The sequence below is a fragment of the Chenopodium quinoa genome, unplaced genomic scaffold (genome assembly GCF_001683475.1).
Source record: "Chenopodium quinoa cultivar QQ74 unplaced genomic scaffold, ASM168347v1, whole genome shotgun sequence".
Lineage (NCBI taxonomy): Eukaryota > Viridiplantae > Streptophyta > Magnoliopsida > Caryophyllales > Amaranthaceae > Chenopodium > Chenopodium quinoa.
The window spans coordinates 8,007,545-8,030,615 of record NW_018745684.1 but is presented as its reverse complement, the minus strand read 5'-3'; the positions used below and the strand labels follow the sequence as shown (position 1 = coordinate 8,030,615).

The following is a 23,071-nucleotide window of genomic DNA, read 5'->3' as shown; positions in this document are numbered from 1 at the left end:
TTTGAAACTAAACCGCACCATATTAAAAAAAGAAACCGAACCATATTGCTTATTCAGTTTGATTTGCATTTTAGTTCCAATTTTAACCGAATTACTTTCACCCCTAATTTTATTCATTAGCAATTTAGCCTACCCCTCTAATCCAACATTTTTACTTTATACACCTGTATTTAATTTCACCCACCCGCCTTTTAGTCTTTTATTGTACATCTCTTACCTTATTAAATTTTTTCTTACATTTTTCTAAACTAAATTAGAAATTAGAAATAAGAATATAAAGTAAATTACTCGAACTTTCGATATCAAAGTACGGGTAGTACTTATAACGCCCAACTTCTCTAGTAGAGTTTCAAATCGATATGTTATTAGCCTATTAATGATGACATAATGTTATTAGACAATTAGTTAGAGCTTCCCTTTCATTCTAGGGATCATGAGATCAATTCTCATCATCCGCACGATCGCACTTGTAGCTTTCTAATAAACACCAAAAATATAAATACTTCGTAATAGACTTGGCAAACGGGTCGTTCGAGTCAGGTCAATTTCTGGTCAGCAAATATTCGAGTCGAGGTCGGGTCGGGTCAATTCGGGTTTTGGGTCAGCACTTCGGGTTAAGTTCGAGTCAGGTCAAGTTCGAGTCGAATTAGTTCGGGTTGAGTCAGTTCGGGTCGGGTCAATTTGTAGGACCAATTTTGGGCCAATTTCGGGTCGGGTCGATTCGGATCGGGTTAGTTCGAGTCAAGTTAAGTTTGGGTCGGGCCACCATAATAAATTCAATTAAAAAAAAATAGTTGGAAAAATTAAAAAAAAAAATCGTTAAGAAAATAAAAAAAATCGTGAGTACCTATTACTTGGAAAGAAAGAAGCCCTAAAATAAGTAATTCACCATTTCACCCTATTCATTTCAGGAATCGGGTCACTTCGGGTCCGGTCACTTCGGGTTTAAATCGGGTCGGGTTACTTCAGGTCGGGTCAAGTTCGGGTTTTGGGTCAATTTCAGATCGGGTCATTTCGAGCATCAAGTCACGTTCGAGTCAACTCCATTTCGGATGGGATCGGGTTAGTTGGGGTTGGGTTATTTTGGGTCAATGGTTTTGGGTGAACTTTTGTGTTACGAGTCGAGTCATTCGAATCGGGTCAGATTTCCAGGAGCTTTGTTGTTAAGCTCAATTGTGGTCGCAATAGTTTTAGCCTCCTTTGTGTGCTATGGGATTTAAAGCGTATTTTGACTCATGGGCCTCACTGCTTAAGTTGAAATAAGGGCCTTGTTTATCCATGAGATTCTAAGGGAAGGCCCTTCAGCCATATTCTTTGTTTTTGGTTAGCTTAATGATGACTTAATGAGTTGCTTACTTACAAAAGTAGAAAAATAAAACTAGTCGATTCAAAATTTATCCCCTTTGTCAGCACTAAATAATTTACGTTTGTCAATTTGATTATAAATAATTAATACTTCGTATAATATTATCTGTTAGTAAAAAATTAAAAAAACAAAAAAAAAATTAATTTGATATTTTAAAAGTTTACACTAAGAATAATCAAACATCAATTATACACAAAAAAATTTATTCTCTATACACAAGTAAAACATGAGCTCAAAAACATTGTATATGAGTAATATTAAATTCAAACTATAACCATAATTGTAAGAAAACAATAGCATCATATTTATTGTTGCAACCAAAACCCTTAAACAAATATTAACACTTTGATAAAGTGACTAATAATATGGACATATTATACAAATATTAACACATTGTTAAAAGTAAATCATCTATATTAAAGAGGTTAAGGATTTAAGCTTTGATATCAAGCAGTTATAAAATTTCAAATAATAAAAGCCAACTACAGAAAGAATGTAACTCAATTTCTTAGACTAATATACTACTTAGTATAACTCGTCTTTTAATTTTATTTATGCATCACACACTCAATTATAGGCACTGAGACATTATCAAGTAATATAATCAACTACTAAAAGTAATCACAAGAATTTTTTATAATTTTATGTTATATAAGTTTTATTGTAACTTCTCGTTCGTGCATTAATAGTTTCAACACTTTAATATCATTAGATAAAACCCATCATTTTAAAGCATCACACAGTTATTAATTATTTTAATTGTGATGCATTACATATAATAACCTTGTTTCATGAAACAATATAATAGAAAAACCTCATTTAATTACAGGCATAACACATTTAATGTAATGACATGCATTGACAAAACTTAACAATGCTAAACATTTTTTAAATTAGATAATGACAAATAAGTGTTAGATTTAGGTAAACTTATGAAATAAAACCTTGATTATTTTTGAAACAATACTATAGAAAAAATCCAAAATAAATAATTCCCCCACAAAACAAAAAGAAATAGGAAAGAATTTAATTGATTGCTTCCTTTCATCTCCTAACAAGAAAGCTAATCTAGGAGTGCAACTTTTGACAAAACAAAGCATCAAAATATGGATATACATGCATTAACGTGTTCATTGTTCCACCAATCTTTCTCCCTCCTAACTTCACCACCTCCCATTCTTCCCCACTTGAAATTTTCTCATCACTTGTCTATTCTCATTTATGTCTATTTTTTGTACGTACAAATATTTATTTCCTTTTACATAAATAATTCCACTATTCTATAAAGATTGCTCCATTTTTTTTACGTATTAAACTGTTGTTCTTTAAAGATTACCCCATAATATTAATATACAAGAAGAACACAACTTTACTCTCACAAACATTACTTAGAAATTTCATTAGTTTTTTGTCTCATCAATTTCACTGGGTCAAAACTTAATAAATTATTTAATAAATAATAGGGCAGACAATCGAGAATGAAGAGCATTAAACATAGATCAGTTAGCAAACGAGTAGCAACGTCACCATAAATATTTTCCCCCACAAATCCACGTTATCCTAATATTGTTAGTACTACGTGTATTTTTTACGTACTCTATATATATCTATATTCCTTGAATTTATATAAATACATACATAAAAATGAGACATGTTTAGCTCTATTATTCATATCCTCAAAAAATAAGAATTATACTATCTTATATTATACCTAGATAGATCATGGCTCAACCTGCTACTTTGCCTCTTCTTCCTCTTTCTATTTCTACTACAACAGGAAATAATAGCAACCTAGGTTGGTTTATGTTTCTTAAATTTTAATATAAAGGAATAAATAATTTTACTTAAATAATTATTACATCTTGTGTTTTAATATATGAAATAATACTAAAGGAACAAAAATAAAGAATTTTTTTTGGGTGTTATGCAGAAGAGAGTGATGAAGAATTGTTTATGGTGCCAGATATGGAAGCGGGAGAGGAAGAGGAAACAAAGATGATAAATCAAGGAAGTTTGCAAAGCTCGAATAGTAACAACAATGGTGGCGAAGTAGCGCCTCCTAAGCGTAAAAGAGGCCGTAATCCTGTTGATAAGGAGTATAGAAGACTTAAGAGGTTTGTTAATAGTTAATAATTGTGTTGTTTTCAATTTAAGTCATGATCTATGTAGGGGCTTTTTTTTTTTTTTTAAACATAATAACCAATAATGATTTAAGGTAATTAGTTCATTGGAAATTAATTAGGTTTAGCACTAATTTAAAGAGATATTATCTTAGCTATTAAGAAGAATTTGACACTTAATTTTTTCAAAAAAAAAGAAATATAAAAAGGTAATGGCAATGCAAGTACATTAGATTATTTTAAGATATGAGAATGAAAGGTGGAACATAAACTCTAACATGAAATTTAATGTACTATAAGTCTATAATGTACCTCAATCTTCTATTAAAAAAAAACAAAAAAAAAAACAAAAAAAAACAAAAAAAAAAAAAAAAAAACACTGTACCTCAATCTTTATCCTTAAATAGCCTTCCAATTGATTAAACACATATAGTTAGGCATTTGTTAAAATAAAAGAGAAATAAATACATGATTAAATTTGCTCAATATAATAATATGTTAATAAATCATATCATGGATTTGTGCCGATTGGATCGATTGAGTCTTAATTGAGCTTAGATAGATCTAATGATTTTTCTTGCATTGTGAGATCATATGTCACAACAATGAGTCCTTGAGAAGGATTGATCGGTTCCTCCATTACTCAACAAAATGTTTATTTGGTGTAGAAAATGCAATTGGGAGTGTAATGATTTTTCAATAACAATAATAATAAAACTTTATTTCTTTACCTTATAGGTCCGATAAATTTTGGGACTGAAGCTTTGTTGTTGTTGTTGTAGTAGTAGTAGTAGTATTTGTCCGATAAAAGGGTAAAATAAAGAAGTAGATTAAGAATTAGAATTAAAAAAGAGATCTTTGATATATATTTATATATGGACCACACATTATTGCATTGTTTTGAGTCTTTAAGTGGATTGTAATTTTGTAATCATGCTAAGCAAATATGGTAGTTATCAGTTTGTCATAATTTTATCTTGAAGATCAACAAAGTCATTTAAGCAATTTATTTAGTTGTTCATAATATATGAATTGCAATTTGCAAAGCTAAATACACCTTTTACATACAATATAATGGGAGATGAAAATTCAAAGCTAAACCTAATATTATCCAAAACCTTGTATACTTCATAGTTATTTAAATCTTTATTTATTTATTTATTTTAATTTGAACTCATCAACAAGGCTTACATATATACACAGTATATTTGAATATGCTTCTTTGATATTATGGTGATGTGTTAGTTTTTTAGCCTTTCCTTTTTCATACATGCAATAATTGTATATTTCTATCAAAGATTTTCAAGCCAAAAAATCAAGACAATAAATTACTACATTTTGGTGAATATATGATATATGTGAAATTGTTTGACAGATTGCTTGAATAATATTTGTTGGGCGTGCAATATTGTGTTATTGTCAACAAAAAATAAAAAAAAAAATAAAAAAACAATCCCTAATTTTAATTTCTAAAGTTGTATTGTTTGATGGGCTAGGTTAGCCATTCCATATCAATAGAACGACTATATACATACCAATCACTTATCTCCTCCATCCCACTGTAGTCGGTGATTCAATGTGCAAATATTTGGAAACTCGATCTGTTAGTAATTAGAAATATAGGGTCTATTCGGCATCACTGTGGTTTTCAGTTTTCTGATTTAGAAAGTCATATAATATAATTCATGAATAGAAAAAAAAAATAGTCAAATTTATTAAAATCATCATTATTTTTGAAAACTGACAATAAAAAAGTCCAAACCACATTTTATGGTTTACTTTTTTTGTTTTAAGTTTAAAAAAAAACAGAAAAATAAATAAAAAAATAAATAAAGACGAACGAACCCATAATTATTTGTTTTTGAGTGAGTCTATTGAAAACAATTTAAAAGATGGTTATTTTTTACTATGTACTATTTTTGAATAATAATGTTAAAGGGTTGTTTTATTGGTTGACCCCGCTTGCTAAAATTACCACCATTCGTAGCATTCGACAAATAAAGAAAGTCAATCAACGAATTATATAAGATCAAATCTGTGTCTAACCTACTTATACAATTAAAAGTTAGATTATGTAGTAATGAAAGAGTAGGATATTTTGTAATGGAAACTACGTTGGTTAAAATGCATGCAGGTTGTTAAGGAACAGGGTGTCTGCTCAACAAGCTCGTGAAAGGAAAAAGGTTTATGTGAACGATTTAGAGTCGAGAGCCAATGAATTGCAAGAGCAAAACTTCAAATTAGAAGAGAAAATTTCCACTCTTGTTAACGAAAACACCATGCTTCGAAAGGTACGTATATATGTTACTAATTAATATATTTGATAGAGTATAAAACATATTTTTAGAGTCTCAACCATTAGTTTAAATTTTTGGTTGAGGCCCCAGGAATATGTTTTATACTCTATCATTGATAATATAATTATAGCCTTAAATAACTTTTTTTTGAAAGACAAATGATATACGTAGTCCACAAAGTGTATAATATAAGAAGATTCAAAAGGAAAGATTACGAGTTACACAGTATTAAGCATTATATAATAACATTGGCTGACACAACACAAGATTTTGTTATAAATTCTCAAATTCATATCATTTTAAAAAGTGTATTTAATTCTTATGTACAATCTTAAAAGCTACTTCGTATATACGTACCTGTATCATATACGAAGTAGCAAGCCTAAAGTCCTAATGCTTAAGTGCCTAACTGTTAGGCGCGGTGAGTCGCTAGAAATGCCTCACTGGTAACTTCTTTAATTTTGAAATAGAAATATTGTTAATCATCATAACTTTGGCAAATTTGTTACCTTTAAATTCATCAAAATTTGACTCTAATAATAACCAGTCGCACCTACCAGTCGATGAAGTGTAATAACGTTGTTTGGTAATAAACTTAATAATTGACACAAAAAAATAAAGGAAAAAACAAAACTGTTTTGATACATTCTTACGAAGTATATTCATGTATTTATTTGTTTTGATATTATTGCAGATACTCATGAATACCAGACCAAAGACTGACGAAAGTGAAGACCCCAAGTGTTCATAATTTTAAGATTGCTCGCATTTTTACTTTCTTATTTTGCAAATTTCTATTTAAAGATGTAATTTGTAAAATATTTGAGTTATTTACATACAAAAGCTTATATATAGTTTAAGCATAGATACATAAACTTACCATCAAATATACGAGGCTAACTGTATGCATGCATGCATGCGAATTTTCAATTTTCTTTGGTAAAAAGGGTTGATAAATGTACAATTATTATTACTATTTATATCGTTATAAACTCTAGACAATTTTTTAAAAAATTAAATATTATTGTGCAGCATATGTTTCGTGTTTCATACTTTGATTTGCGCAATATTCATATATATAGGTCATGTTTTATTGGACTTCTCCGCAATTAATTACAATTCAATTCTGTTTAGTTCAATTTAGCTTGTTTATGATCTATGAATAAGGAAAATTACAGTCATGTGAGATCTTTATTAAATTCGTTGCGCCTATTTTACTTATTGACAATTAAGCACATTGAAATAATGCAATAATGTATTAGCAAACGCGATATGAAAAGTGTTGCAGTTTTAGTAAAACGAAGGAAGTACAAGTCAGTATCATAGTATGTGTTATGACCTTTTTCCTTCACGACTTTGTATACTAAAACATTAAATCACTAATTTTATACAATTAGAATTACGGATGTAAAAAAAAAAAGAGTGTGAGGTTCATTGTTATATTTTAAAGTGAAATGATTTTTGGCCCAAGCAATCTGAGATGGATTCTATTCAAATGAATTGATGAGGTGTTTCTGCGTTGGTTTGATCTTACTATAACTTTGATTATATATATTAACATTATGCTAATATATATAAAAAATGTTGATAATTTAATTTCGCAACTTCAGTACGAGTAAAAAAATTCCATATATGTGGCAATATAAAAATATCAATCAATTAGAAGATACGATTTGTTTAGAAATGTCGTAAATTGAATATATGATCTGATTTTAACAAGAATGCTTAAATAGTAGTTTCTTGCATGAAACTAGTTGAACTACACATAACTTAATTGGATCAAAAAGGACAAGACATGTCTTTAAGGATTGCCTTAGCTAGTATCCCAGGACTCGTTATTGGTGGTAAATTTCCTTTGATTGATGAGCCTTTATATAAGTCATGTCCATTGAGGTTTGTGTTCATTGAGTAATTCTTCATGTTTTTTGTTTTATACTTGATATTAAATGGGTGCACAGTATGTATTGTGCATACGCCTCCACCATCATATTTGCATTATCTCTCCCAGTTACCATAAGGAACATAGAATAAATATCAATAAAAAATAATATCTGAAAACATATCTTAAGGACGCCCTAAAGCGCTCATGGTTTCAATTCAACAACAAAAATTATCTTCAACTCCGACGCAACAAAACCCGGCCCCCCTTTTTGGTTGCCATCCACTTCCCTGTCCATCGTTAGCCTTTAACCCAGCCACATTCCCACCTACCTTTTTCTCTCTTCATTCACTCATAATATTTATTTGTGTTTTAAGGGATGTAAGTTGGATGTGATCAAATTGAAGATTTTTGAGAGGGTGGGTGGAGTTCGTTATTGGGGTAGGGTGGGTGATATGATGTGGGAGGTGGGTTGTTAGATCAAGGTTAGGTTGGGTGATTTTGGTTGGGTTGGGTTGGGTTTCGAGGTAAGTTGAAGGTGGGATGGGTATTTGAGTTGGTGCATGGGGGCAGTTTTAAGGTCGGATGAAGTGTTTTTGATAGAGTATAAAATATATACCTTGGCCTTAACCATTTGCTTAACCTTTTGGTTGAGTTGGTCCTTTAACATGGTATCAGAGTCAGTGTGATACAAAGGTCACAAGTTCAAATTTCATCCATCCCCCACTTTCAAGTGGAATATTTCGCGTAGGGTATGCGGAGGGCCCATGCTGCATCCACATTTCAGGGTCAACAAGCTCTCGTGTGAGGGGGCATGATAGAGTATAAAACATATTACTAGGCCAATCATCGACTTAAAATTTTGGTTGAGTTGGTCCTTTAACAAGTTTCAAGGTAGGATTGGGTGGTTTTGGGTTTGGGGCATGGAGGTAGGGTTGGGTTTTTTTAATTATTTTTTTTCATGGGTGGGTGTAAGGTAGTCTTGGATTAACAATGGTGGTTGGATAGTGGTTAGGTGGTGGTGGCTGGGGTTGGGGTATTGCTTTTATCAAGGTTTTATTTTATTTATTCAATCAAGCCTGATTTAAACTTGTTCAAACTCAAAATATAAATAAGCACATTCGTGAACAAAGCTCAAACAAGTATTAGCATCATTGACACAAATTACCTCACTAGCTGAGTATTGCCCCAAGCGCAAAGATGTTTTCTTTTTCTCTCTCTAGCTTTCTCTTTCTCTCTGGAAACTCATCAAGGGTTTCCCTTCTTGTTTAGGCAAGAAGGCCTTGGGAGCTTTCTTTTTATTAAGAGGATTGTCTTGTCCTAATTCCTGCAATCTTTCTAGCTTTCTTTTCTTAATGGATATTTCATCCTCACAAGTTCATCTACTGCCTTCCTCATCTCGGGTGATTCTTGTTACTGGGATATCTTAATGGTTGAGAATTGTGATGATAATAGTAACAAATCAGTTGATATTGTTACAAATCAGAACATGCATCCTTCTTCAGATGGTGATGCAATGGAAGGTGTTGTTACTGCTGCTAGTCCCTCAGCAACACCACCTATTCAACAAAAGGTGTCTTTTAGAGAGGTTGTCAAGGCTTCTTCTCAATGGTTCTTGGAGGCACGGAAGATCGTTATTACCTCCACTGAGTGGGAGGATGAGTCTTTTATCCCTCCAGCTCATGCTAAAGTTGTATCCTTCCCGAAGGCTAAGGCATCCGTGGAAACTAACTTTGATGGGAAAATGTTTAGGTATCTCTGTTAGGCCATCCTTTATAACTCAACGTGTTAGAGCGATGTGGAGGTCAAAGGGATCTCTAGAGGTAATTGATCTAGGCAAAGATGTGTTCCTTTTTCATTTATCAGTACAAGATGACTATGAAAGGGCTCTTCTTGGAGGTCCATGGTTTATCTTGGATCATTATCTAATGATTACGAAATGGAAGCCAAACTTCAGGCCATCAATGAACCCTTTTGACAGTATGACTGTTTGGATACGTTTTCCGGAATTACCAGTGGAGTACTATGATAAAGAGGCGCTTTTTGATATTGCAAAATTAGCTGGTAAGCCTTTACGAGTTGATTATGCAATTGATCACCTTTACTCGAGCTAGATACGCTAGAGTTTGTTTGGATATTGATCTTACTTCTCCATTGATCACTAAAGTTTGGGTGGGTAATAGTTGGCAAAATATCGAGTATGAAAACATTCAGTGTCTTTGCTTTATTTGTGGAAGAATTGGCCACACCAAAGACCATTGCAACGACAAAAAAAAAAACAATGAAAAGGAGATTATTTCAATCCCAATTTCTCCTAAAATTCAAGTTAACATTTCTGATCAGCCAACTACCTCCACCCCCCTTGTTTCAAGGGTCTTGGTTCCCCACTTTGATTCTGAGTATGGACCTTGGACCATGGTTACCAACTAAAAGAAAATGGGTACTTCGAAGAATTATAAAAAAACCTCTGCCAAACCAAACTAAGCCAACCCATCTTAGTTTGGTTTAGTTTACTAAGAACGATTTACCAACTAAAATGGTTCTAAGAATTTCTCTTCTTCAATTAGAAATTCTTCTGCAATTCTTGATTCCAATACTAATATTTTAAATAATGAATTTTAAAAAAAAAACAATGATGAGCTTCTCCTAGAAAATGACAAACAAAACCCCAAAAATCTTTCAAATATCACCCTTCTTTCTCACGTTTCCCCTTCCTCTTCCAATTTCTTCCCCTCAGTTCCTTCTTGCCAAATGACATCCACCGCCTCGAGTCCTTCAATGGCGATTGCAATTTCCTCTACCAATTCATGCCTTTTAAACTCCCCTTCTCAAAATTTAAACTCACAGAAGAAACCTTCCACAGACAAATTCTCAGAGAAATTAATTTCAAATGGAGAAAAACAAAGGGAAAATAACCCCAATTCGTCCTCCGACGCGATCAGGGAGGATTTCCAGACGGAGATCCTCATCGCCTCCGCTGATAATGCCGCCGTTGCTCCAAAACCTCCATTCATCCGCTTGCCTTCGCCCTCTGCAATGCAACCCAATCTCCTTCCCTCAACCTCTGTCAATAAGAGTTTCGTTCTCTCCTTACCCTCAATCACCCCCAACCACCACCTCGCCTCCCCTTCAACAATTCTTTAACTTCATCTCAAATCAGTTCCATCGTTCAACCGACCATCCCCCAGTCGACACCTCTTCTATGGTCGTCAATAGAAACCCCTCCGACGCCGGAGAAAATCTCAATGATGTACAATACCCTGCTTCAAATCACAAAATTGATCAACAATCAGCTATCTCAAACACCATCCTCGCCCAAACAACCTCAACAGCTTCGCCCATGGTATCAACAACAGGTTGCCTGGCCGAATTACCCTCCTCACAATCTAATCCCTCCTCCTCAAAACCCTCAGGCAATTCCTCTTTTGTCGGAAAACAGCGAGCAAGATCTCGAAATCCCCGATCACCATATGAAAATTATATGATAAAAAAAGAGGTGGTGGGACTTCAAATAGAGGTCAACTTCTGGGAGACAACAAACACGATAAGGGAATTAAATTCTATGGTGATTCCATTGAAAATGCAAGATGTGGTTCTGATGGATCGGAGCCAAGCCTGGAAGGATTGGGATAAGTTTAATCCCCTATTCTTAATGGGTCAACCTGTTCCTTCTTTTCCAGATTTGAATATGAAGATTGTCATGTGGAATGTAAAAGGAGCTTCCAGGAATGAGTTTATCCCACATGCATGGGAAGTGATAACGGCCCACAAGCCGAGTATTTTCATTTTACTGGAAACCAAAAGTGATGGTTGTCATGTTGCTGAAGTTTCTAGATTACTAGGTTTTGATCATTTCGAGTTTATCAAACCTAATGGTCTTCGAGGTGGTATTTGGCTACTGTACAGAGATTCTGTTGAGCTCATTGAGTATGTGGAAGGTCATACCAGAAATTACTTTCATGCTTTGTTTAAGTTTAGTCCTGAAGCCAAGGACGTTCTTTTGATGGCTGTGCATGCTCCTTCTTCACCTACAGAGAGGCACAGGCTGTGGAATGAGCTTCAAGCTTCTTTACCTCCTGATGATGCTCCTTGGCTCTTCCTAGGGGATTTAAATGAGGTCACTGGGCCTTCTGAAAAATTGGGAGGTATGAGATTTAGACAATCTCAGTGTGTTGATTTAAACCGTCTTGCTGATGCTGCTTGCTTTGTTGATCTTGGTTTTTCTGGAAATCCTTATACTTGGCATAATGCGAGGGAGGGTTTAGATTTAATTCGGGAACGTTTGGACAGGGCTCTAGGGAATCCGAGTTGGCTGAACACCTACCCTAACACCCAAATATTTCATCTTGCTCGCACTTTTTCTGATCATAATCCGATTCTATTGTCTTTATTTGATAATCATAGGGGCGGCCCTTATCCCTTTAGATGCAAGGCTACTTGGTTAGAACATCCTGACTTTAAGAAATTTTTTGTCAAAAATTAGTTTCTGCATGATTATGATTTCTTAAAAGGAAGGGATGAATTTCTCTTAAATATAAAACATTGGAATCATGATGTCTTTGGTAACATTACCAACAAAAAGAAAAGAATAGTGGCTAGAACTGATAATATTCAGATTGCTCTGGCTAAAAATTATTCGACTTTTCTCATTCAGTTAAAAAAAGAATTACTCTTTGAGCTTAATCAAATATATAAAATTGAAAGAATCATATGGGCTTAGAAATCAGGTTTGGATTGGAGAAGGAATGCTGATTGTAATACTAAGTATTTTCACTTAATAGCCAACATTAAGAAAACTAGAGGAAAAATTTTATCTTTAAAAGTGATGATGATATTTGGATTTCAGACTTAAATACCTAAAAATATGGCCAGGAATTATTATTATACTGTTTTCAAAAGTGTTCCTATTAATGAAACTCTTTTACGATCTTATTCTTATCCAAAATCTATTGACCCAACGTTGATAAATGATCTAGGGCTCCCTCCTTCTTTAGAAGAAATTAAATATGTTCTCTTCCAAATGGAGCCCATTAAATCTCCAAGACCAAATGGATTACAACCTATATTTTACCAAAAAAATTGGATTGCTCTGGGTAATTCGACACAGAATTTCATTTCTGATTGTTTTATTAAAGGCTCTATTCCAAGTTCTATTAACGACTCTAATATTTCTCTTATTCCAAAGTGTGACAATCCTTCTAATATGAAGGATTTCAGACCAATTGGTCTTTGTAACTCCATTTACAAAATTCTAACTAAATGTATTTCTAATCGTTTAAAACCTTACATGAATTATCTCATTAGTCTGTTTCAATCCAGCTTTATTCCTAATTAATAGAACTATTGAAGAATATGTTATTATTATTAAAGAGGTTTGTCACCACTTTAATAAAGCTTCTAAACATGCTAATCTTATGGCTTTAAAGATTGACCTATCAAAGGCTTTTGATAGTTTAGAATGGAGTTTTATTAAGGGTACTCTTCTTAGTATTAACCTCCCCTCTAATTTCGTCAATCTTATTCTAAGTTGTATTTGTTCTCCTTCCATTTCTCTCCTTTGGAATGGAGAGATTACTAATTCTTTCAAACCTTCTAGAGGTATTCGTCAAGGTGATCCTTTATCTCCTTATATTTTTGTTCAGTGTCTTGACGCCTTTCTTCTATGATTCAACAAAAGGTTATTCAAGGAGATTTGAAGCCTATGAAAATTGCCAAGGATATTAATATTTTACATCTTTTTTATGTGGACGATGTTTTTCTTTTAGGAAAGGCTTCTTCTAACATTCAGGTTATGATGGATGTTCTTGATCACTTTAAGAGTATTTCAGGCCTATCTATTAATATCATGAAATCATCAGCCATCTTCCCTAGGAAGATGAACCATAGAAAGTCTATTTGTGATATTTGCAATATTACCAATACTACTTCCTTTGGCAAGTATCTTGGTATTATCATTTCTCACAGCTGCACAAGCGTTTAAGTCTTATGGATTATTTTCTATTATTGGATAAAACTTGTTCTAAAATCAGGTTGGCAAGCTAAACTCTTAAACATGGCCGGAAGATGTACCCTAATTAAATCTGTTTTAAACTATTATCCTGTTTATGCTATGCAAACTAATGTTCTTCCTTGCAGCGTTCTTAATGAACTTCAGAAAAGGTGTAAACAATTCCTTTGGAATTGAGTCAATCGTTCTAGATATATCCTTTATGGCTAAATTAGGATGGAAAATTTTACTCAACCGCATAAGCTATGGGTTCAAATCCTTACTTCTAAATATTTAAAATTTTCTAACTTTTTAGATTATACCATAAAACCTTCTGACTCCACAATTTAGAAAGATATTTTTTTTGGTAGACCTATTCTCAAGAAAGGAATTATCATTAATATTGGGAATGGTGATGACACTTCTCTATGGTATCACCATTGGATAGGAGAGTGTCCTATTTACCTTATTCCCAATGTCAATATTCCTGATTCAAAAGGTCATTGGCGTGTTTCCAATATCATAAGAAATAATAAATGGTATTTAAATGATGTTTCTCATATTATTCCCTCTTTTCTTTGTTCATTAATATTAGCTTATCCTCTTCCTACCCTGGTTCAGGTTTCAGATAGGCTAAAATGGACCTTGGACAAAAAGGGGTCTTTTACTATTAAATCGGCTTACAATTCCAATAATCCTATCTATAATATTAACCCTTCCTTCTTATCTAACTTCTCTTGGAAAATTTGTGGAAAATCAGAGTTCCATTTAAGTATAAAATGCTTATTTGGAATCTTGTAAGGGATATCCTTCCTGTAAGTACTACTCTCCAAAAGAAAATCCCTTTCTTTGATCCCATATGCATAAGATGTGAAGCTACTCTTGAAAACACTATCAATATATTTAGGGACTGCCCTAATTCATCTGCTTTTTGGTCTTTAGTTTTTCAAAAATTTGCTCCTGTAGCTTTTGATTATGACTCCTTTTATAATACTAATCTTTCTCCTTGGTTATCTTTTAATTTCACTAATGACTATACTTGGAAAATTATTTTTGTGGTGGGTATTTGGCATTTATGGAATACTAGGAACATGGCTATTTTTTAACAAAAAAAAAAAAAAAAAAAAAAATGCTTTTTATAAATTCTACTTTTAATAAGTTCTGGGTGGATTACCATCACGCTCTAAATTTGAAACAGGGACAAGTTGGCATGTCCTCCTCTCCAAAATCTATTCCCAGGAGATGGGCTCCTCCTCATAAGGAGTACTTCAAATTGAATACTGATGGATCTTGAATGGGCCTGGACAATGCTGGTGGTGGTGGAGTTTTGAGATGTGAGAAAGTTCTCTGGCAAATTAGGTATGCTGTCAATTTCAATGCTATGACTTATGCTGCTGCTGAGCTCTTAGCTATCAAAGATTGGGTTACTCATCGCTTAGGCAAGGGAAATCAAGTTCTTGGAACTTGAAACAAATGCTAAAGCTTTAAAGAAGATGTTGGAGGATCCTGATTCCTTCAAAGATCATGATCTGGTATTATTAGGGATGTGGCTTCCATTCTTAGAAGAAGCTGGAAGGTTATCATCTTTCATGTAAACAGAACTGTCAACCGTGTTGCTGATAAACTAGCTACCATTGGTGGATCAAAAGTCAGATAAGGAGAAATAACCCACTACCATTACCCTCTCGTTGAGTTATTCGAAACATATGCTTCAGATATCCTAGAGATGGTGGCTCCTTAGTGCTGCTCAAGTTCAAGGTTGTGCGCCTAGTTCTTCTTTTGACTAATATGTGTTACTTATGAAGGATTTCGCGACCTGCCGCTTATCTTTAATTGCTGCATTTTCCTTTTATGTAGTTTGTTTTTGTGTTAACCCATGGTTGATAACCATAAACTCTACTATATTACATTGATGTAATATAAGTATTTCCTTTCCGTGTCAAAAAAATCATTGACACAAATTTCTATACCATGAAAAGATGACAAAATATCATCTAATCATCTAGAAGACTTATAAATGAAGACTTAGAACTTCACTCCTCATAACCACCGAACCACCACTCACGCCAAACCACCACTCACGCCTAACCCCTTAACTTCCATCGAACACATGTCAAAATAATTTGTTTTCTTTCAATCCATGAAGACTTTTCGGCCCCCCAAAATTTGTTAGACAAATAATCCTACATTGGTGATGAAATCCATATGATCCATAACCCTACCAATTTATTTATATGAAAAAGTTCCATTACCCTACCATAAAACCCCCTATTTCTTCTCATGCTACCACCGACAAGATACAGATTTTTACCAAAAAATATGGTATTTTGGTTCTAACAAGATCAAACACTCCTTTTACCAAGAAGAATGACAAAGATTTTACCCGGGAATATCGCCCAATTATAAAATTAATTCATGCTAACAATATCACTGTAGCACATCGGTGCAACATTAATTATTATAAGATTTTTAACCTATAGTTTTTATGTAATTAATAATAATTATGAGTAATGAGTAAGAAGACCAACATTTCCGTGAACTACAACTGTAAAGTCCAGCTGCATTCACATTTCTCACCTCTTTCTGTTTCTGTCACTTTCTTGGTGGCCCATTTCACATCCATTTTTTTCATTTTAAATCACAAATTACTTTCCATTTCTATGATAAATCTTGCTCTTAAAAAGGGTATTTTTTTAATTTTATTTTTCTTAAATCATTTATATTCTTTTGAGTGAGATTTAAGCAGGATTTAAGATATCCAAAATGGGAAATTTGAGGTTATTGTTTAATAAACCCATGAAAATTTTCTGGGTTTTGGGTGTTGTTTTTGTATTAATTTCAAGGAAAAGAGTTGATTGTTTTGAAGGATTAAATGTGACAGAGATTGTTTATGATGAGCAGAAAAATGGGTGGTCTAATAGACCTCTGTTGGTGGGTCTCACTCTAATTTCTTCTGCTGCTGCTAAAGGAGCTGGTATACTACTCTTCATTTCTCTATTATTTTCATAATTATTACTTCCTTTTTTTTTTTTTTTTTTTTTTTTGTCTTTTGAATTATAGTTTTATTTCTATTTGTCAGTTGAATTGCTTTTGCTATAATTTATTTGTAAGCATTTGATTTTCTGTTGCATGACTGATTTATTATTGTTTTAGTTCAAATAGTTTGCAACTTTGCAATTTTGCATGCATGCTCAATTCATTGATGTGTAATGTCTTCTTAGATTGGATGCCGACTTTTCGATACCAGAGATCGAATCTCGTTTACATATTGTCTTTTGTGACTTACTATACGCCAAAAAAAAAAGTTGTTTAACTTCCTAGAGCTTCAGTGTAGATGTCTAAGGATTTGTTATGCTAGTTATAGTTAAGCTGCTTAGATTTGGTCCTAATTACACGCATTTGTACATTTGCCTTTGCAAGATGAATCGGATGTATTTTTTGGAAAGTAGCTTTATAAAGATGTCAAATTTGTTGTGCAATTAGAATTTTATGACTAGTTCCATGTTTGGGAAGGGACTATATATTTGTTAGAATTCAATGTGTTGTCTAATTCCTGAAGTGTTCATTCTTAATTGGATTGCACCGCGATCACTTTCATATGAACATGTAGTCATTATTGCACTGTGATCACTTGTACATGAGCATGTAGTCATTAAAATCATTCTAATCACTTGTACATGAAGTCATGAAGATCTAGTCATTAAAATTGCCTTTATAGATATGATTTTCTTCTATGTACTTGATTCGGATTGCAATTGCATTTTAGCTTGTAAATCTACATTTTAGCTCAAGTGCTCATGCTGGCTACTTGACAATCATATGAATGTGTATGGACTATGGACACTTCAATTTCAGTCAATAAACATTGTTTTAATGCATGTATAACAGAAAAATGTAGATCTCATGTCCATATCATAACTTTGGGCACTAGTATTGGTGTCCACATGTCTTCAAGACTTCAAGTTGAGATCTTTTCATGTCACTCTCGGATCCATACCCGAGTCTGACACTTTTATCTATGGTCCAAGCATCACACTTCATATATTAGACACTGTCATTGCTCTCATTGGACAGCCATAATAGCTCCATATAAAGCACCTCATTGATCTCAATGTGCAGTCTGCTTGGATGGATCATTGCCGGGATACCATCTCCACCGTGGATTTGGATCAGGGGCAAACAGTTGGCTTGTTCAACTTGAGGTGCGTGAAAAAACTTGAATATTTAGCGACATGTTGCTGGCATTGCTGCTCTTCAGCTGGCATGCTCTACAAGTTGGAATCAATATCCCCCTTGTTGGCTGCAGTACTGATTTTGTCACTTGAGATGATAACAGGGGGGAGGATGGTGTGATACAATAAGAAATTGTGTGTATAGAAAGAAAACACGTCATGGTTCCTCAAAGTATATGGAGAAGTTCATACCGTTTTCAGGATTACTCAGCAATAAGCGTTCCGAGAATCCTGGTATATGTTTGTTCATTTACTTGTTATATCTTCTTTATTCTTTACTTATTGATTTCTATTGGATTTCTGCTCTATCAATGGACTAATTTTACTTCATTAATGAGTTAATGGTTTCTGCAGATTTTTACAATTGGAACCGAGTAAAAATTCGCTATTGTGATGGTGGCTCATTCAGTGGGGATAGCCAGCATAAGGTTTGTAAAACCATGGTTTATTTTACTGAAAGAAATTGAGGATATCATAAAAACACAACATAATTCTAGCCAATTTAAAATTAATACTATTATTCAAAAAAAATTTAAAATTAATACCAACTACATATTCTGTTAGCAATATTTGCATTGTCAAAGTTACTGTGATTCTTGTTTCCTTATACTTCAATTGAATGCCTTTTTTCGTAGGGAGCACAATTGTACTTTAGAGGACAGCGTATATATTCAGCGGCTATGGAGGAGCTAAAGTCACTTGGGATGAGGCACGCAAATCAGGTAATGTTTCTTTTGTTCTGGATGGAACCTATTTATGTGTATCTGGGCATCTGCATATGTTGACAGTTGATTCTACAGGCTCTTCTCTCTGGATGTTCAGCTGGGGGTGTGGCGTCGGTACTGCATTGTGATGAATTCCGAGCATTATTCCCAGGGCATACAAGAGTAAAGTGTCTGAGTGATGCAGGGTTATTCCTTGATGCGTGAGCTCCTATTACCTAATTGACTTATAGTCATTCTCTCCCTCTTAAACTTTTTTTGAAGGAACCCTCCCTCATTATTTAATCAGACTAATATATTCCTGTAAAGTATTTTGATGACCATTGAAGCGATCAACCTTTTTTCCATGGATGCAATAATTTTTCTTTTTTTCCCCATTGGATGAGTATTTTACTGTCTTGCAAGATTATTTATCAAAAGAGATGGAAATCCCGAATTATTTCAAAAGTGAATACTCCGTAATGTATCATATGCACAAAGTTAGTGCTACTATTATTGTAGAGTTAAAAGTGTATGAAAATAACATACAAATGAAAGCATGACTAACACAATCTTATCCTGATAAATGTAGTTGGAAATTGGCAATGAATCATTTTTAAATGCGGTGATCTATTAGTTATATGATGTCTGTCGAACAAAAAGAAATTATCTATAAAAAAGGGAAATCGGAGCTGGAATATGAGGAATGGTAGAGAGAACCCGCTAACAAAAGGAAAAAGAAAGCATCAATGGCATTCATGATTTTTTACAGTTGTATTTGGTATTACAGAGTTGATGTGGCCGGTCAACGCACTATGAGAAAATTATTTGGGAATGTTGTTCGCTTGCAGGTATTATTCTGAAATGACTTAGTAGATATAGCTCTTATGCAAGCATGTGCACCCTATGTTAAGTGTTAATTACTTAGTTGTGTAGAAATTTGAGGGATACATATGGCAAGGCCTTTTACAGCCATACGTCATCCTTGTTATCCTTACTTTAGGAGTCAGCTTCATGATCACATTCATTGAAAGTTCTCTCAATTTTGTAAATTTTGTTCAGTTAGACTTCCTTTCCCATTTGAACAGAATAAATGTGAAGTTTGTGAAACCTCTTAATAAGCCATCTATTTTCTCTTCTTTTTCCACCTTTTCAGTTCTATTTTTTTTAGATACTAAAGTATTTTTCTTTCTTGTGAAATTTGCAGGCTGTGGGTCCACACCTTCCTCGCAGTTGTACTAGCCGCCTTAATCCTATCATGGTAACATATTTAGCAAGCAAGCATGTTATATGAGTTAAAAATAGAATTACAAACATTTTTATGCCCCAAGCCTAATCTTCTGTTAACTTTCTCTTCCCCAGTGTTTCTTCCCTCACCGTTTAATAGCAGATGTTAAGACACCATTATTTCTCGTCAATGCAGCATATGACTCGTGGCAGGTTTGCCTTTTGATGTTTTGACTTGAATTCGTTTCAGATGAACTGTGTCTGTCACTGTGTGCATTGTGAATTTTATTCTGAATTTGTCGTGGTACTAGTGTCTTTCAAAAAGAAAAGTGTGCAGACTACTATGGCGTCACCTATTTAACTATGAATTTGGGTTGAATCAGGCAATCAGCATCATCTAATAGAACTTAATTTGTGGATCTATTATCAACAGTTGCTGGGCTTTTGACTGCCCTCCACATCTTATTATCACTTGTTAAAAAGTGTCATTCAGAAACTAACTACTAAGACCATTTAAGTAAATCATTCTTAGTATGTATTAACATACCTTATGTAGTGCATTATGAAGTAGCTCTTATCAGAGCTAATGTTCTTGCTTGACAAGAGAGTTGTTTTAGTATTTAGACCTAGAACCCATGGTGCCCATGGCCTCACATTTTTTCTTCGGGTCAAGGCCTCACCGGAGAAATTCATGTGATAATACCCCACATCTTTTTGGTTAGTTATGTCCATTGCTCTGGATTTGGGACCAGAACTAGACCAATTTGAAATGTTACTGTCTCTGTCTTGTCTTTGCTGTGTAGTAAATACATGGAAGGATCCTAATTGATTGGTTGATTGGACTTTTCAACTATCTCTAGACTGCATTAATCTTGCCACCTTTATTCATTTTTTTTTTTTTTTTGTTTTTTTTTTTTTTTGGGTATCTGCTATTGTTCTAACAATCCTTACTTCGTATTATAATTGAAAATTAACCAAGATGACTTACCTATGATCCTACGTTTTGCTTCAACCAGATTCAGGCAAGTTTAGCTCCTGCGTCTGCTGATCCTCACGGAAACTGGTATGGATGCAAGTTGAATAATGCACACTGTAGTGCTCCACAAATCCGATTTCTCCAAGGTTCATTATAGCCATCTTATTTTCACTTCCTGTCTTTTCATATCCGTTATGTTATGGTTTCTTACTTTATTGATAGGCTTGCATTGAAACAAATTACTGAAACTGAACCATTTTGAAACAGGTTTTAGAGGACAGATGCTTGGTGCAATTAGGCGCTTTGGTAAGTTCAGAAAGAACGGGTATTTCATCAACTCATGCTTTTCTCATGGCCAGACTGAGAGACAGGATACGTGGTTTGCCGCTGGCTCACCTCACATTGGAAATAAAGTATGTTCTTATTGTTTTATAGTCCTCCAAAAAGCATAGCTTTGCCTATCAATGGCCATTTTAGTTTCTCAAGTTGTAGTTTAGAAAATTGAATTAGATTGTGGGTATATGAGGCCTATGTGGGCTTTGTCCCACGTTAATAGTGCATGTTTCCATTAAAAGCTATAGTAAAAATATTCAAAAGTTAGGGTAACTAAAACTTCCAGGAACAAAAATTTCCAGCTCATATAATCGCTATCACAATACTAACTAAAGATTGGATGCCATTTCACAACAAAAGCTTCAATCAGAGCAACGATATACCAATAACCTTGGTCAATTGGGAAATAGAGGAGTTTTGCTCATTTTCAAGTAATGCTAGTCTAGACTCTAGTGGATTCTATTGGTACTAAATCGTGTTTACCAATTTCAGTACCAAAATATTTCCATCAATATGAATTTAGGCTTTGTAAAATAGACTTCTTTTTCAGAACTCAATTGACGCTAACAATGCACAAATTAGTACCAATAGGATCTCACTAGAGTCGTCAAGGACCTTTGTGACTAGAGGTAGAGACTTTCTCGTCATTGAATTATCAGCCGTTTTTATTTCCCACCCAGATTTTTTTTATAGTTATGACCTTTAATGTCTTGATTATTTAGCTAAGCCAATCAAACTCTGTATGTTTTTTTTAGGAAAGTCAATCCAACTCTTGTACCCTCGTTTTTTGCATCTTATTGTCAATAAAAGACCAACCTATGTAAATTTGTACGAAAATTTGTTCATTTAATATTCTAGTTGATGCATTTGTTCTATAAATATTGCACCTTCGTGTTTTTGTTTCTCGTTTTGATATAAAACATAGCATTTTACCATTTTTACACAACCACAAATTACTGTTGTCGACCCAACACTGCCCTTATTTCTTGCCACATTTATTGCATGGGTTGATTAACGATGTTGTCATCCAATATATACTCCAGTCAATCCCATTTGCCCCCCACCGGCCACCACCTAGGGAGAAAAATTGAGCAAAAAGAAAAAGAAATGGTTGCTAGGGGCAAAAGGGATGTCTTTTCCCTTTACTTTTCAAAATCATCTTGTTAACAGAAGTTATTTATAATATGCAGGGGATCGCACAGTCGGTTGGCAACTGGTATTTTGATCGAGCAGAGACAAAAATCATTGATTGTCCCTACCCTTGTGACAAAACTTGTCACAATTTGGTTTTTGCACATCTTTAAAAGCTTATTTAATTTTATTATTCACACACCCACCACGCCCAACCCCAACACCACCCAAACAAAAAAAGTATACAATACGGTTGCACATCATCTCATAGTTTTTATAGAGAGCATAGATAGAATATACTTCATAGTATCTATCAATAAAGTCTTTCTTTGGCTATCAAAAATCACTATTGATTTGCTCGAGATGTAATCGAAGAATTTATAGCTGAGATTGAAGCTTATAACATTTGTGCTTGAGTTAAGCCCAAGTTTTGTGTGGGAAGTTTCAGTGTTAACCATGGCTCATGAATCACACTGTTGCGTACTTATACAAACATAGGCTTGGAGCTCAGAGGTGTAAAGGTGGAGGCTAAGCGTTAGTCCTCGGAGAAAGACGAAAAGCAGTGAAATAGTATATTGGAATAGAGTATAATGTTGTATACTTGTATGCACGGCTGTGCAAGGATTAAGAATAGCAGCTGAGTTTCCAGAGCGATGCATAGGCGGCTTTTATCATGATATATGTTGTTTCCGTTCATTTAAATGTCTGTCTAAGTACAATTTAAGACAATAATACTTAATATAAATTTAAGTGTAATACATTATCATTTTTGGTTATTTCTCTCTTTACCTTTTCTCCCACGATCGATCCACACTCATTTTCT

At 33.8% G+C, this 23,071-nt stretch overlaps 2 protein-coding genes across 3 annotated transcripts; both read left to right on the top strand.

Moving 5' to 3' along the window:
- The first annotated feature begins 3,012 nt into the window (after positions 1 to 3,012).
- LOC110717718 (transcription factor HY5-like) lies at positions 3,013 to 6,764 on the top strand. 2 transcript variants are annotated; one of them, XM_021896483.1, is made up of 4 exons: positions 3,013 to 3,161; positions 3,330 to 3,480; positions 5,621 to 5,777; positions 6,478 to 6,764. In XM_021896483.1, the coding sequence occupies exons 1-4, from the start codon at positions 3,089 to 3,091 to the stop codon at positions 6,532 to 6,534; spliced, it is 438 nt and encodes a 145-aa protein (XP_021752175.1). In that variant the 5' UTR covers positions 3,013 to 3,088; the 3' UTR covers positions 6,535 to 6,764. The 2 variants fall into 2 exon arrangements, with proteins under 2 accessions (XP_021752175.1, XP_021752174.1); XM_021896482.1 differs by having other exon boundaries at positions 3,297 to 3,480.
- A 9,399-nt stretch (positions 6,765 to 16,163) lies between these two features.
- Positions 16,164 to 23,024, top strand: LOC110717959 (pectin acetylesterase 10-like). Its single transcript, XM_021896759.1, has 12 exons — positions 16,164 to 16,622; positions 17,768 to 17,850; positions 17,985 to 18,114; positions 18,235 to 18,308; positions 18,516 to 18,602; positions 18,681 to 18,805; positions 19,372 to 19,432; positions 19,789 to 19,842; positions 19,944 to 20,021; positions 20,825 to 20,930; positions 21,052 to 21,197; positions 22,308 to 23,024. The coding sequence occupies exons 1-12, from the start codon at positions 16,412 to 16,414 to the stop codon at positions 22,419 to 22,421; spliced, it is 1,269 nt and encodes a 422-aa protein (XP_021752451.1). The 5' UTR covers positions 16,164 to 16,411; the 3' UTR covers positions 22,422 to 23,024.
- The last annotated feature ends 47 nt before the right edge of the window (positions 23,025 to 23,071 follow it).

Coding starts and splice junctions, on each gene's coding strand:
- LOC110717718 (XM_021896482.1), top strand. CDS start 3,089: ATGGCTCAACCTGCTACTTTGCCTCTTCTTCCTCTTTCTATTTCTACT. Junction 3,481..5,620: donor GAGTATAGAAGACTTAAGAG/GTTTGTTAATAG, acceptor AAATGCATGCAG/GTTGTTAAGGAACAGGGTGT. Junction 5,778..6,477: donor AAAACACCATGCTTCGAAAG/GTACGTATATAT, acceptor ATATTATTGCAG/ATACTCATGAATACCAGACC.
- LOC110717959 (XM_021896759.1), top strand. CDS start 16,412: ATGGGAAATTTGAGGTTATTGTTTAATAAACCCATGAAAATTTTCTGG. Junction 17,851..17,984: donor GTTGGCTTGTTCAACTTGAG/GTGCGTGAAAAA, acceptor AGATGATAACAG/GGGGGAGGATGGTGTGATAC. Junction 19,843..19,943: donor GCCGCCTTAATCCTATCATG/GTAACATATTTA, acceptor TCTCTTCCCCAG/TGTTTCTTCCCTCACCGTTT.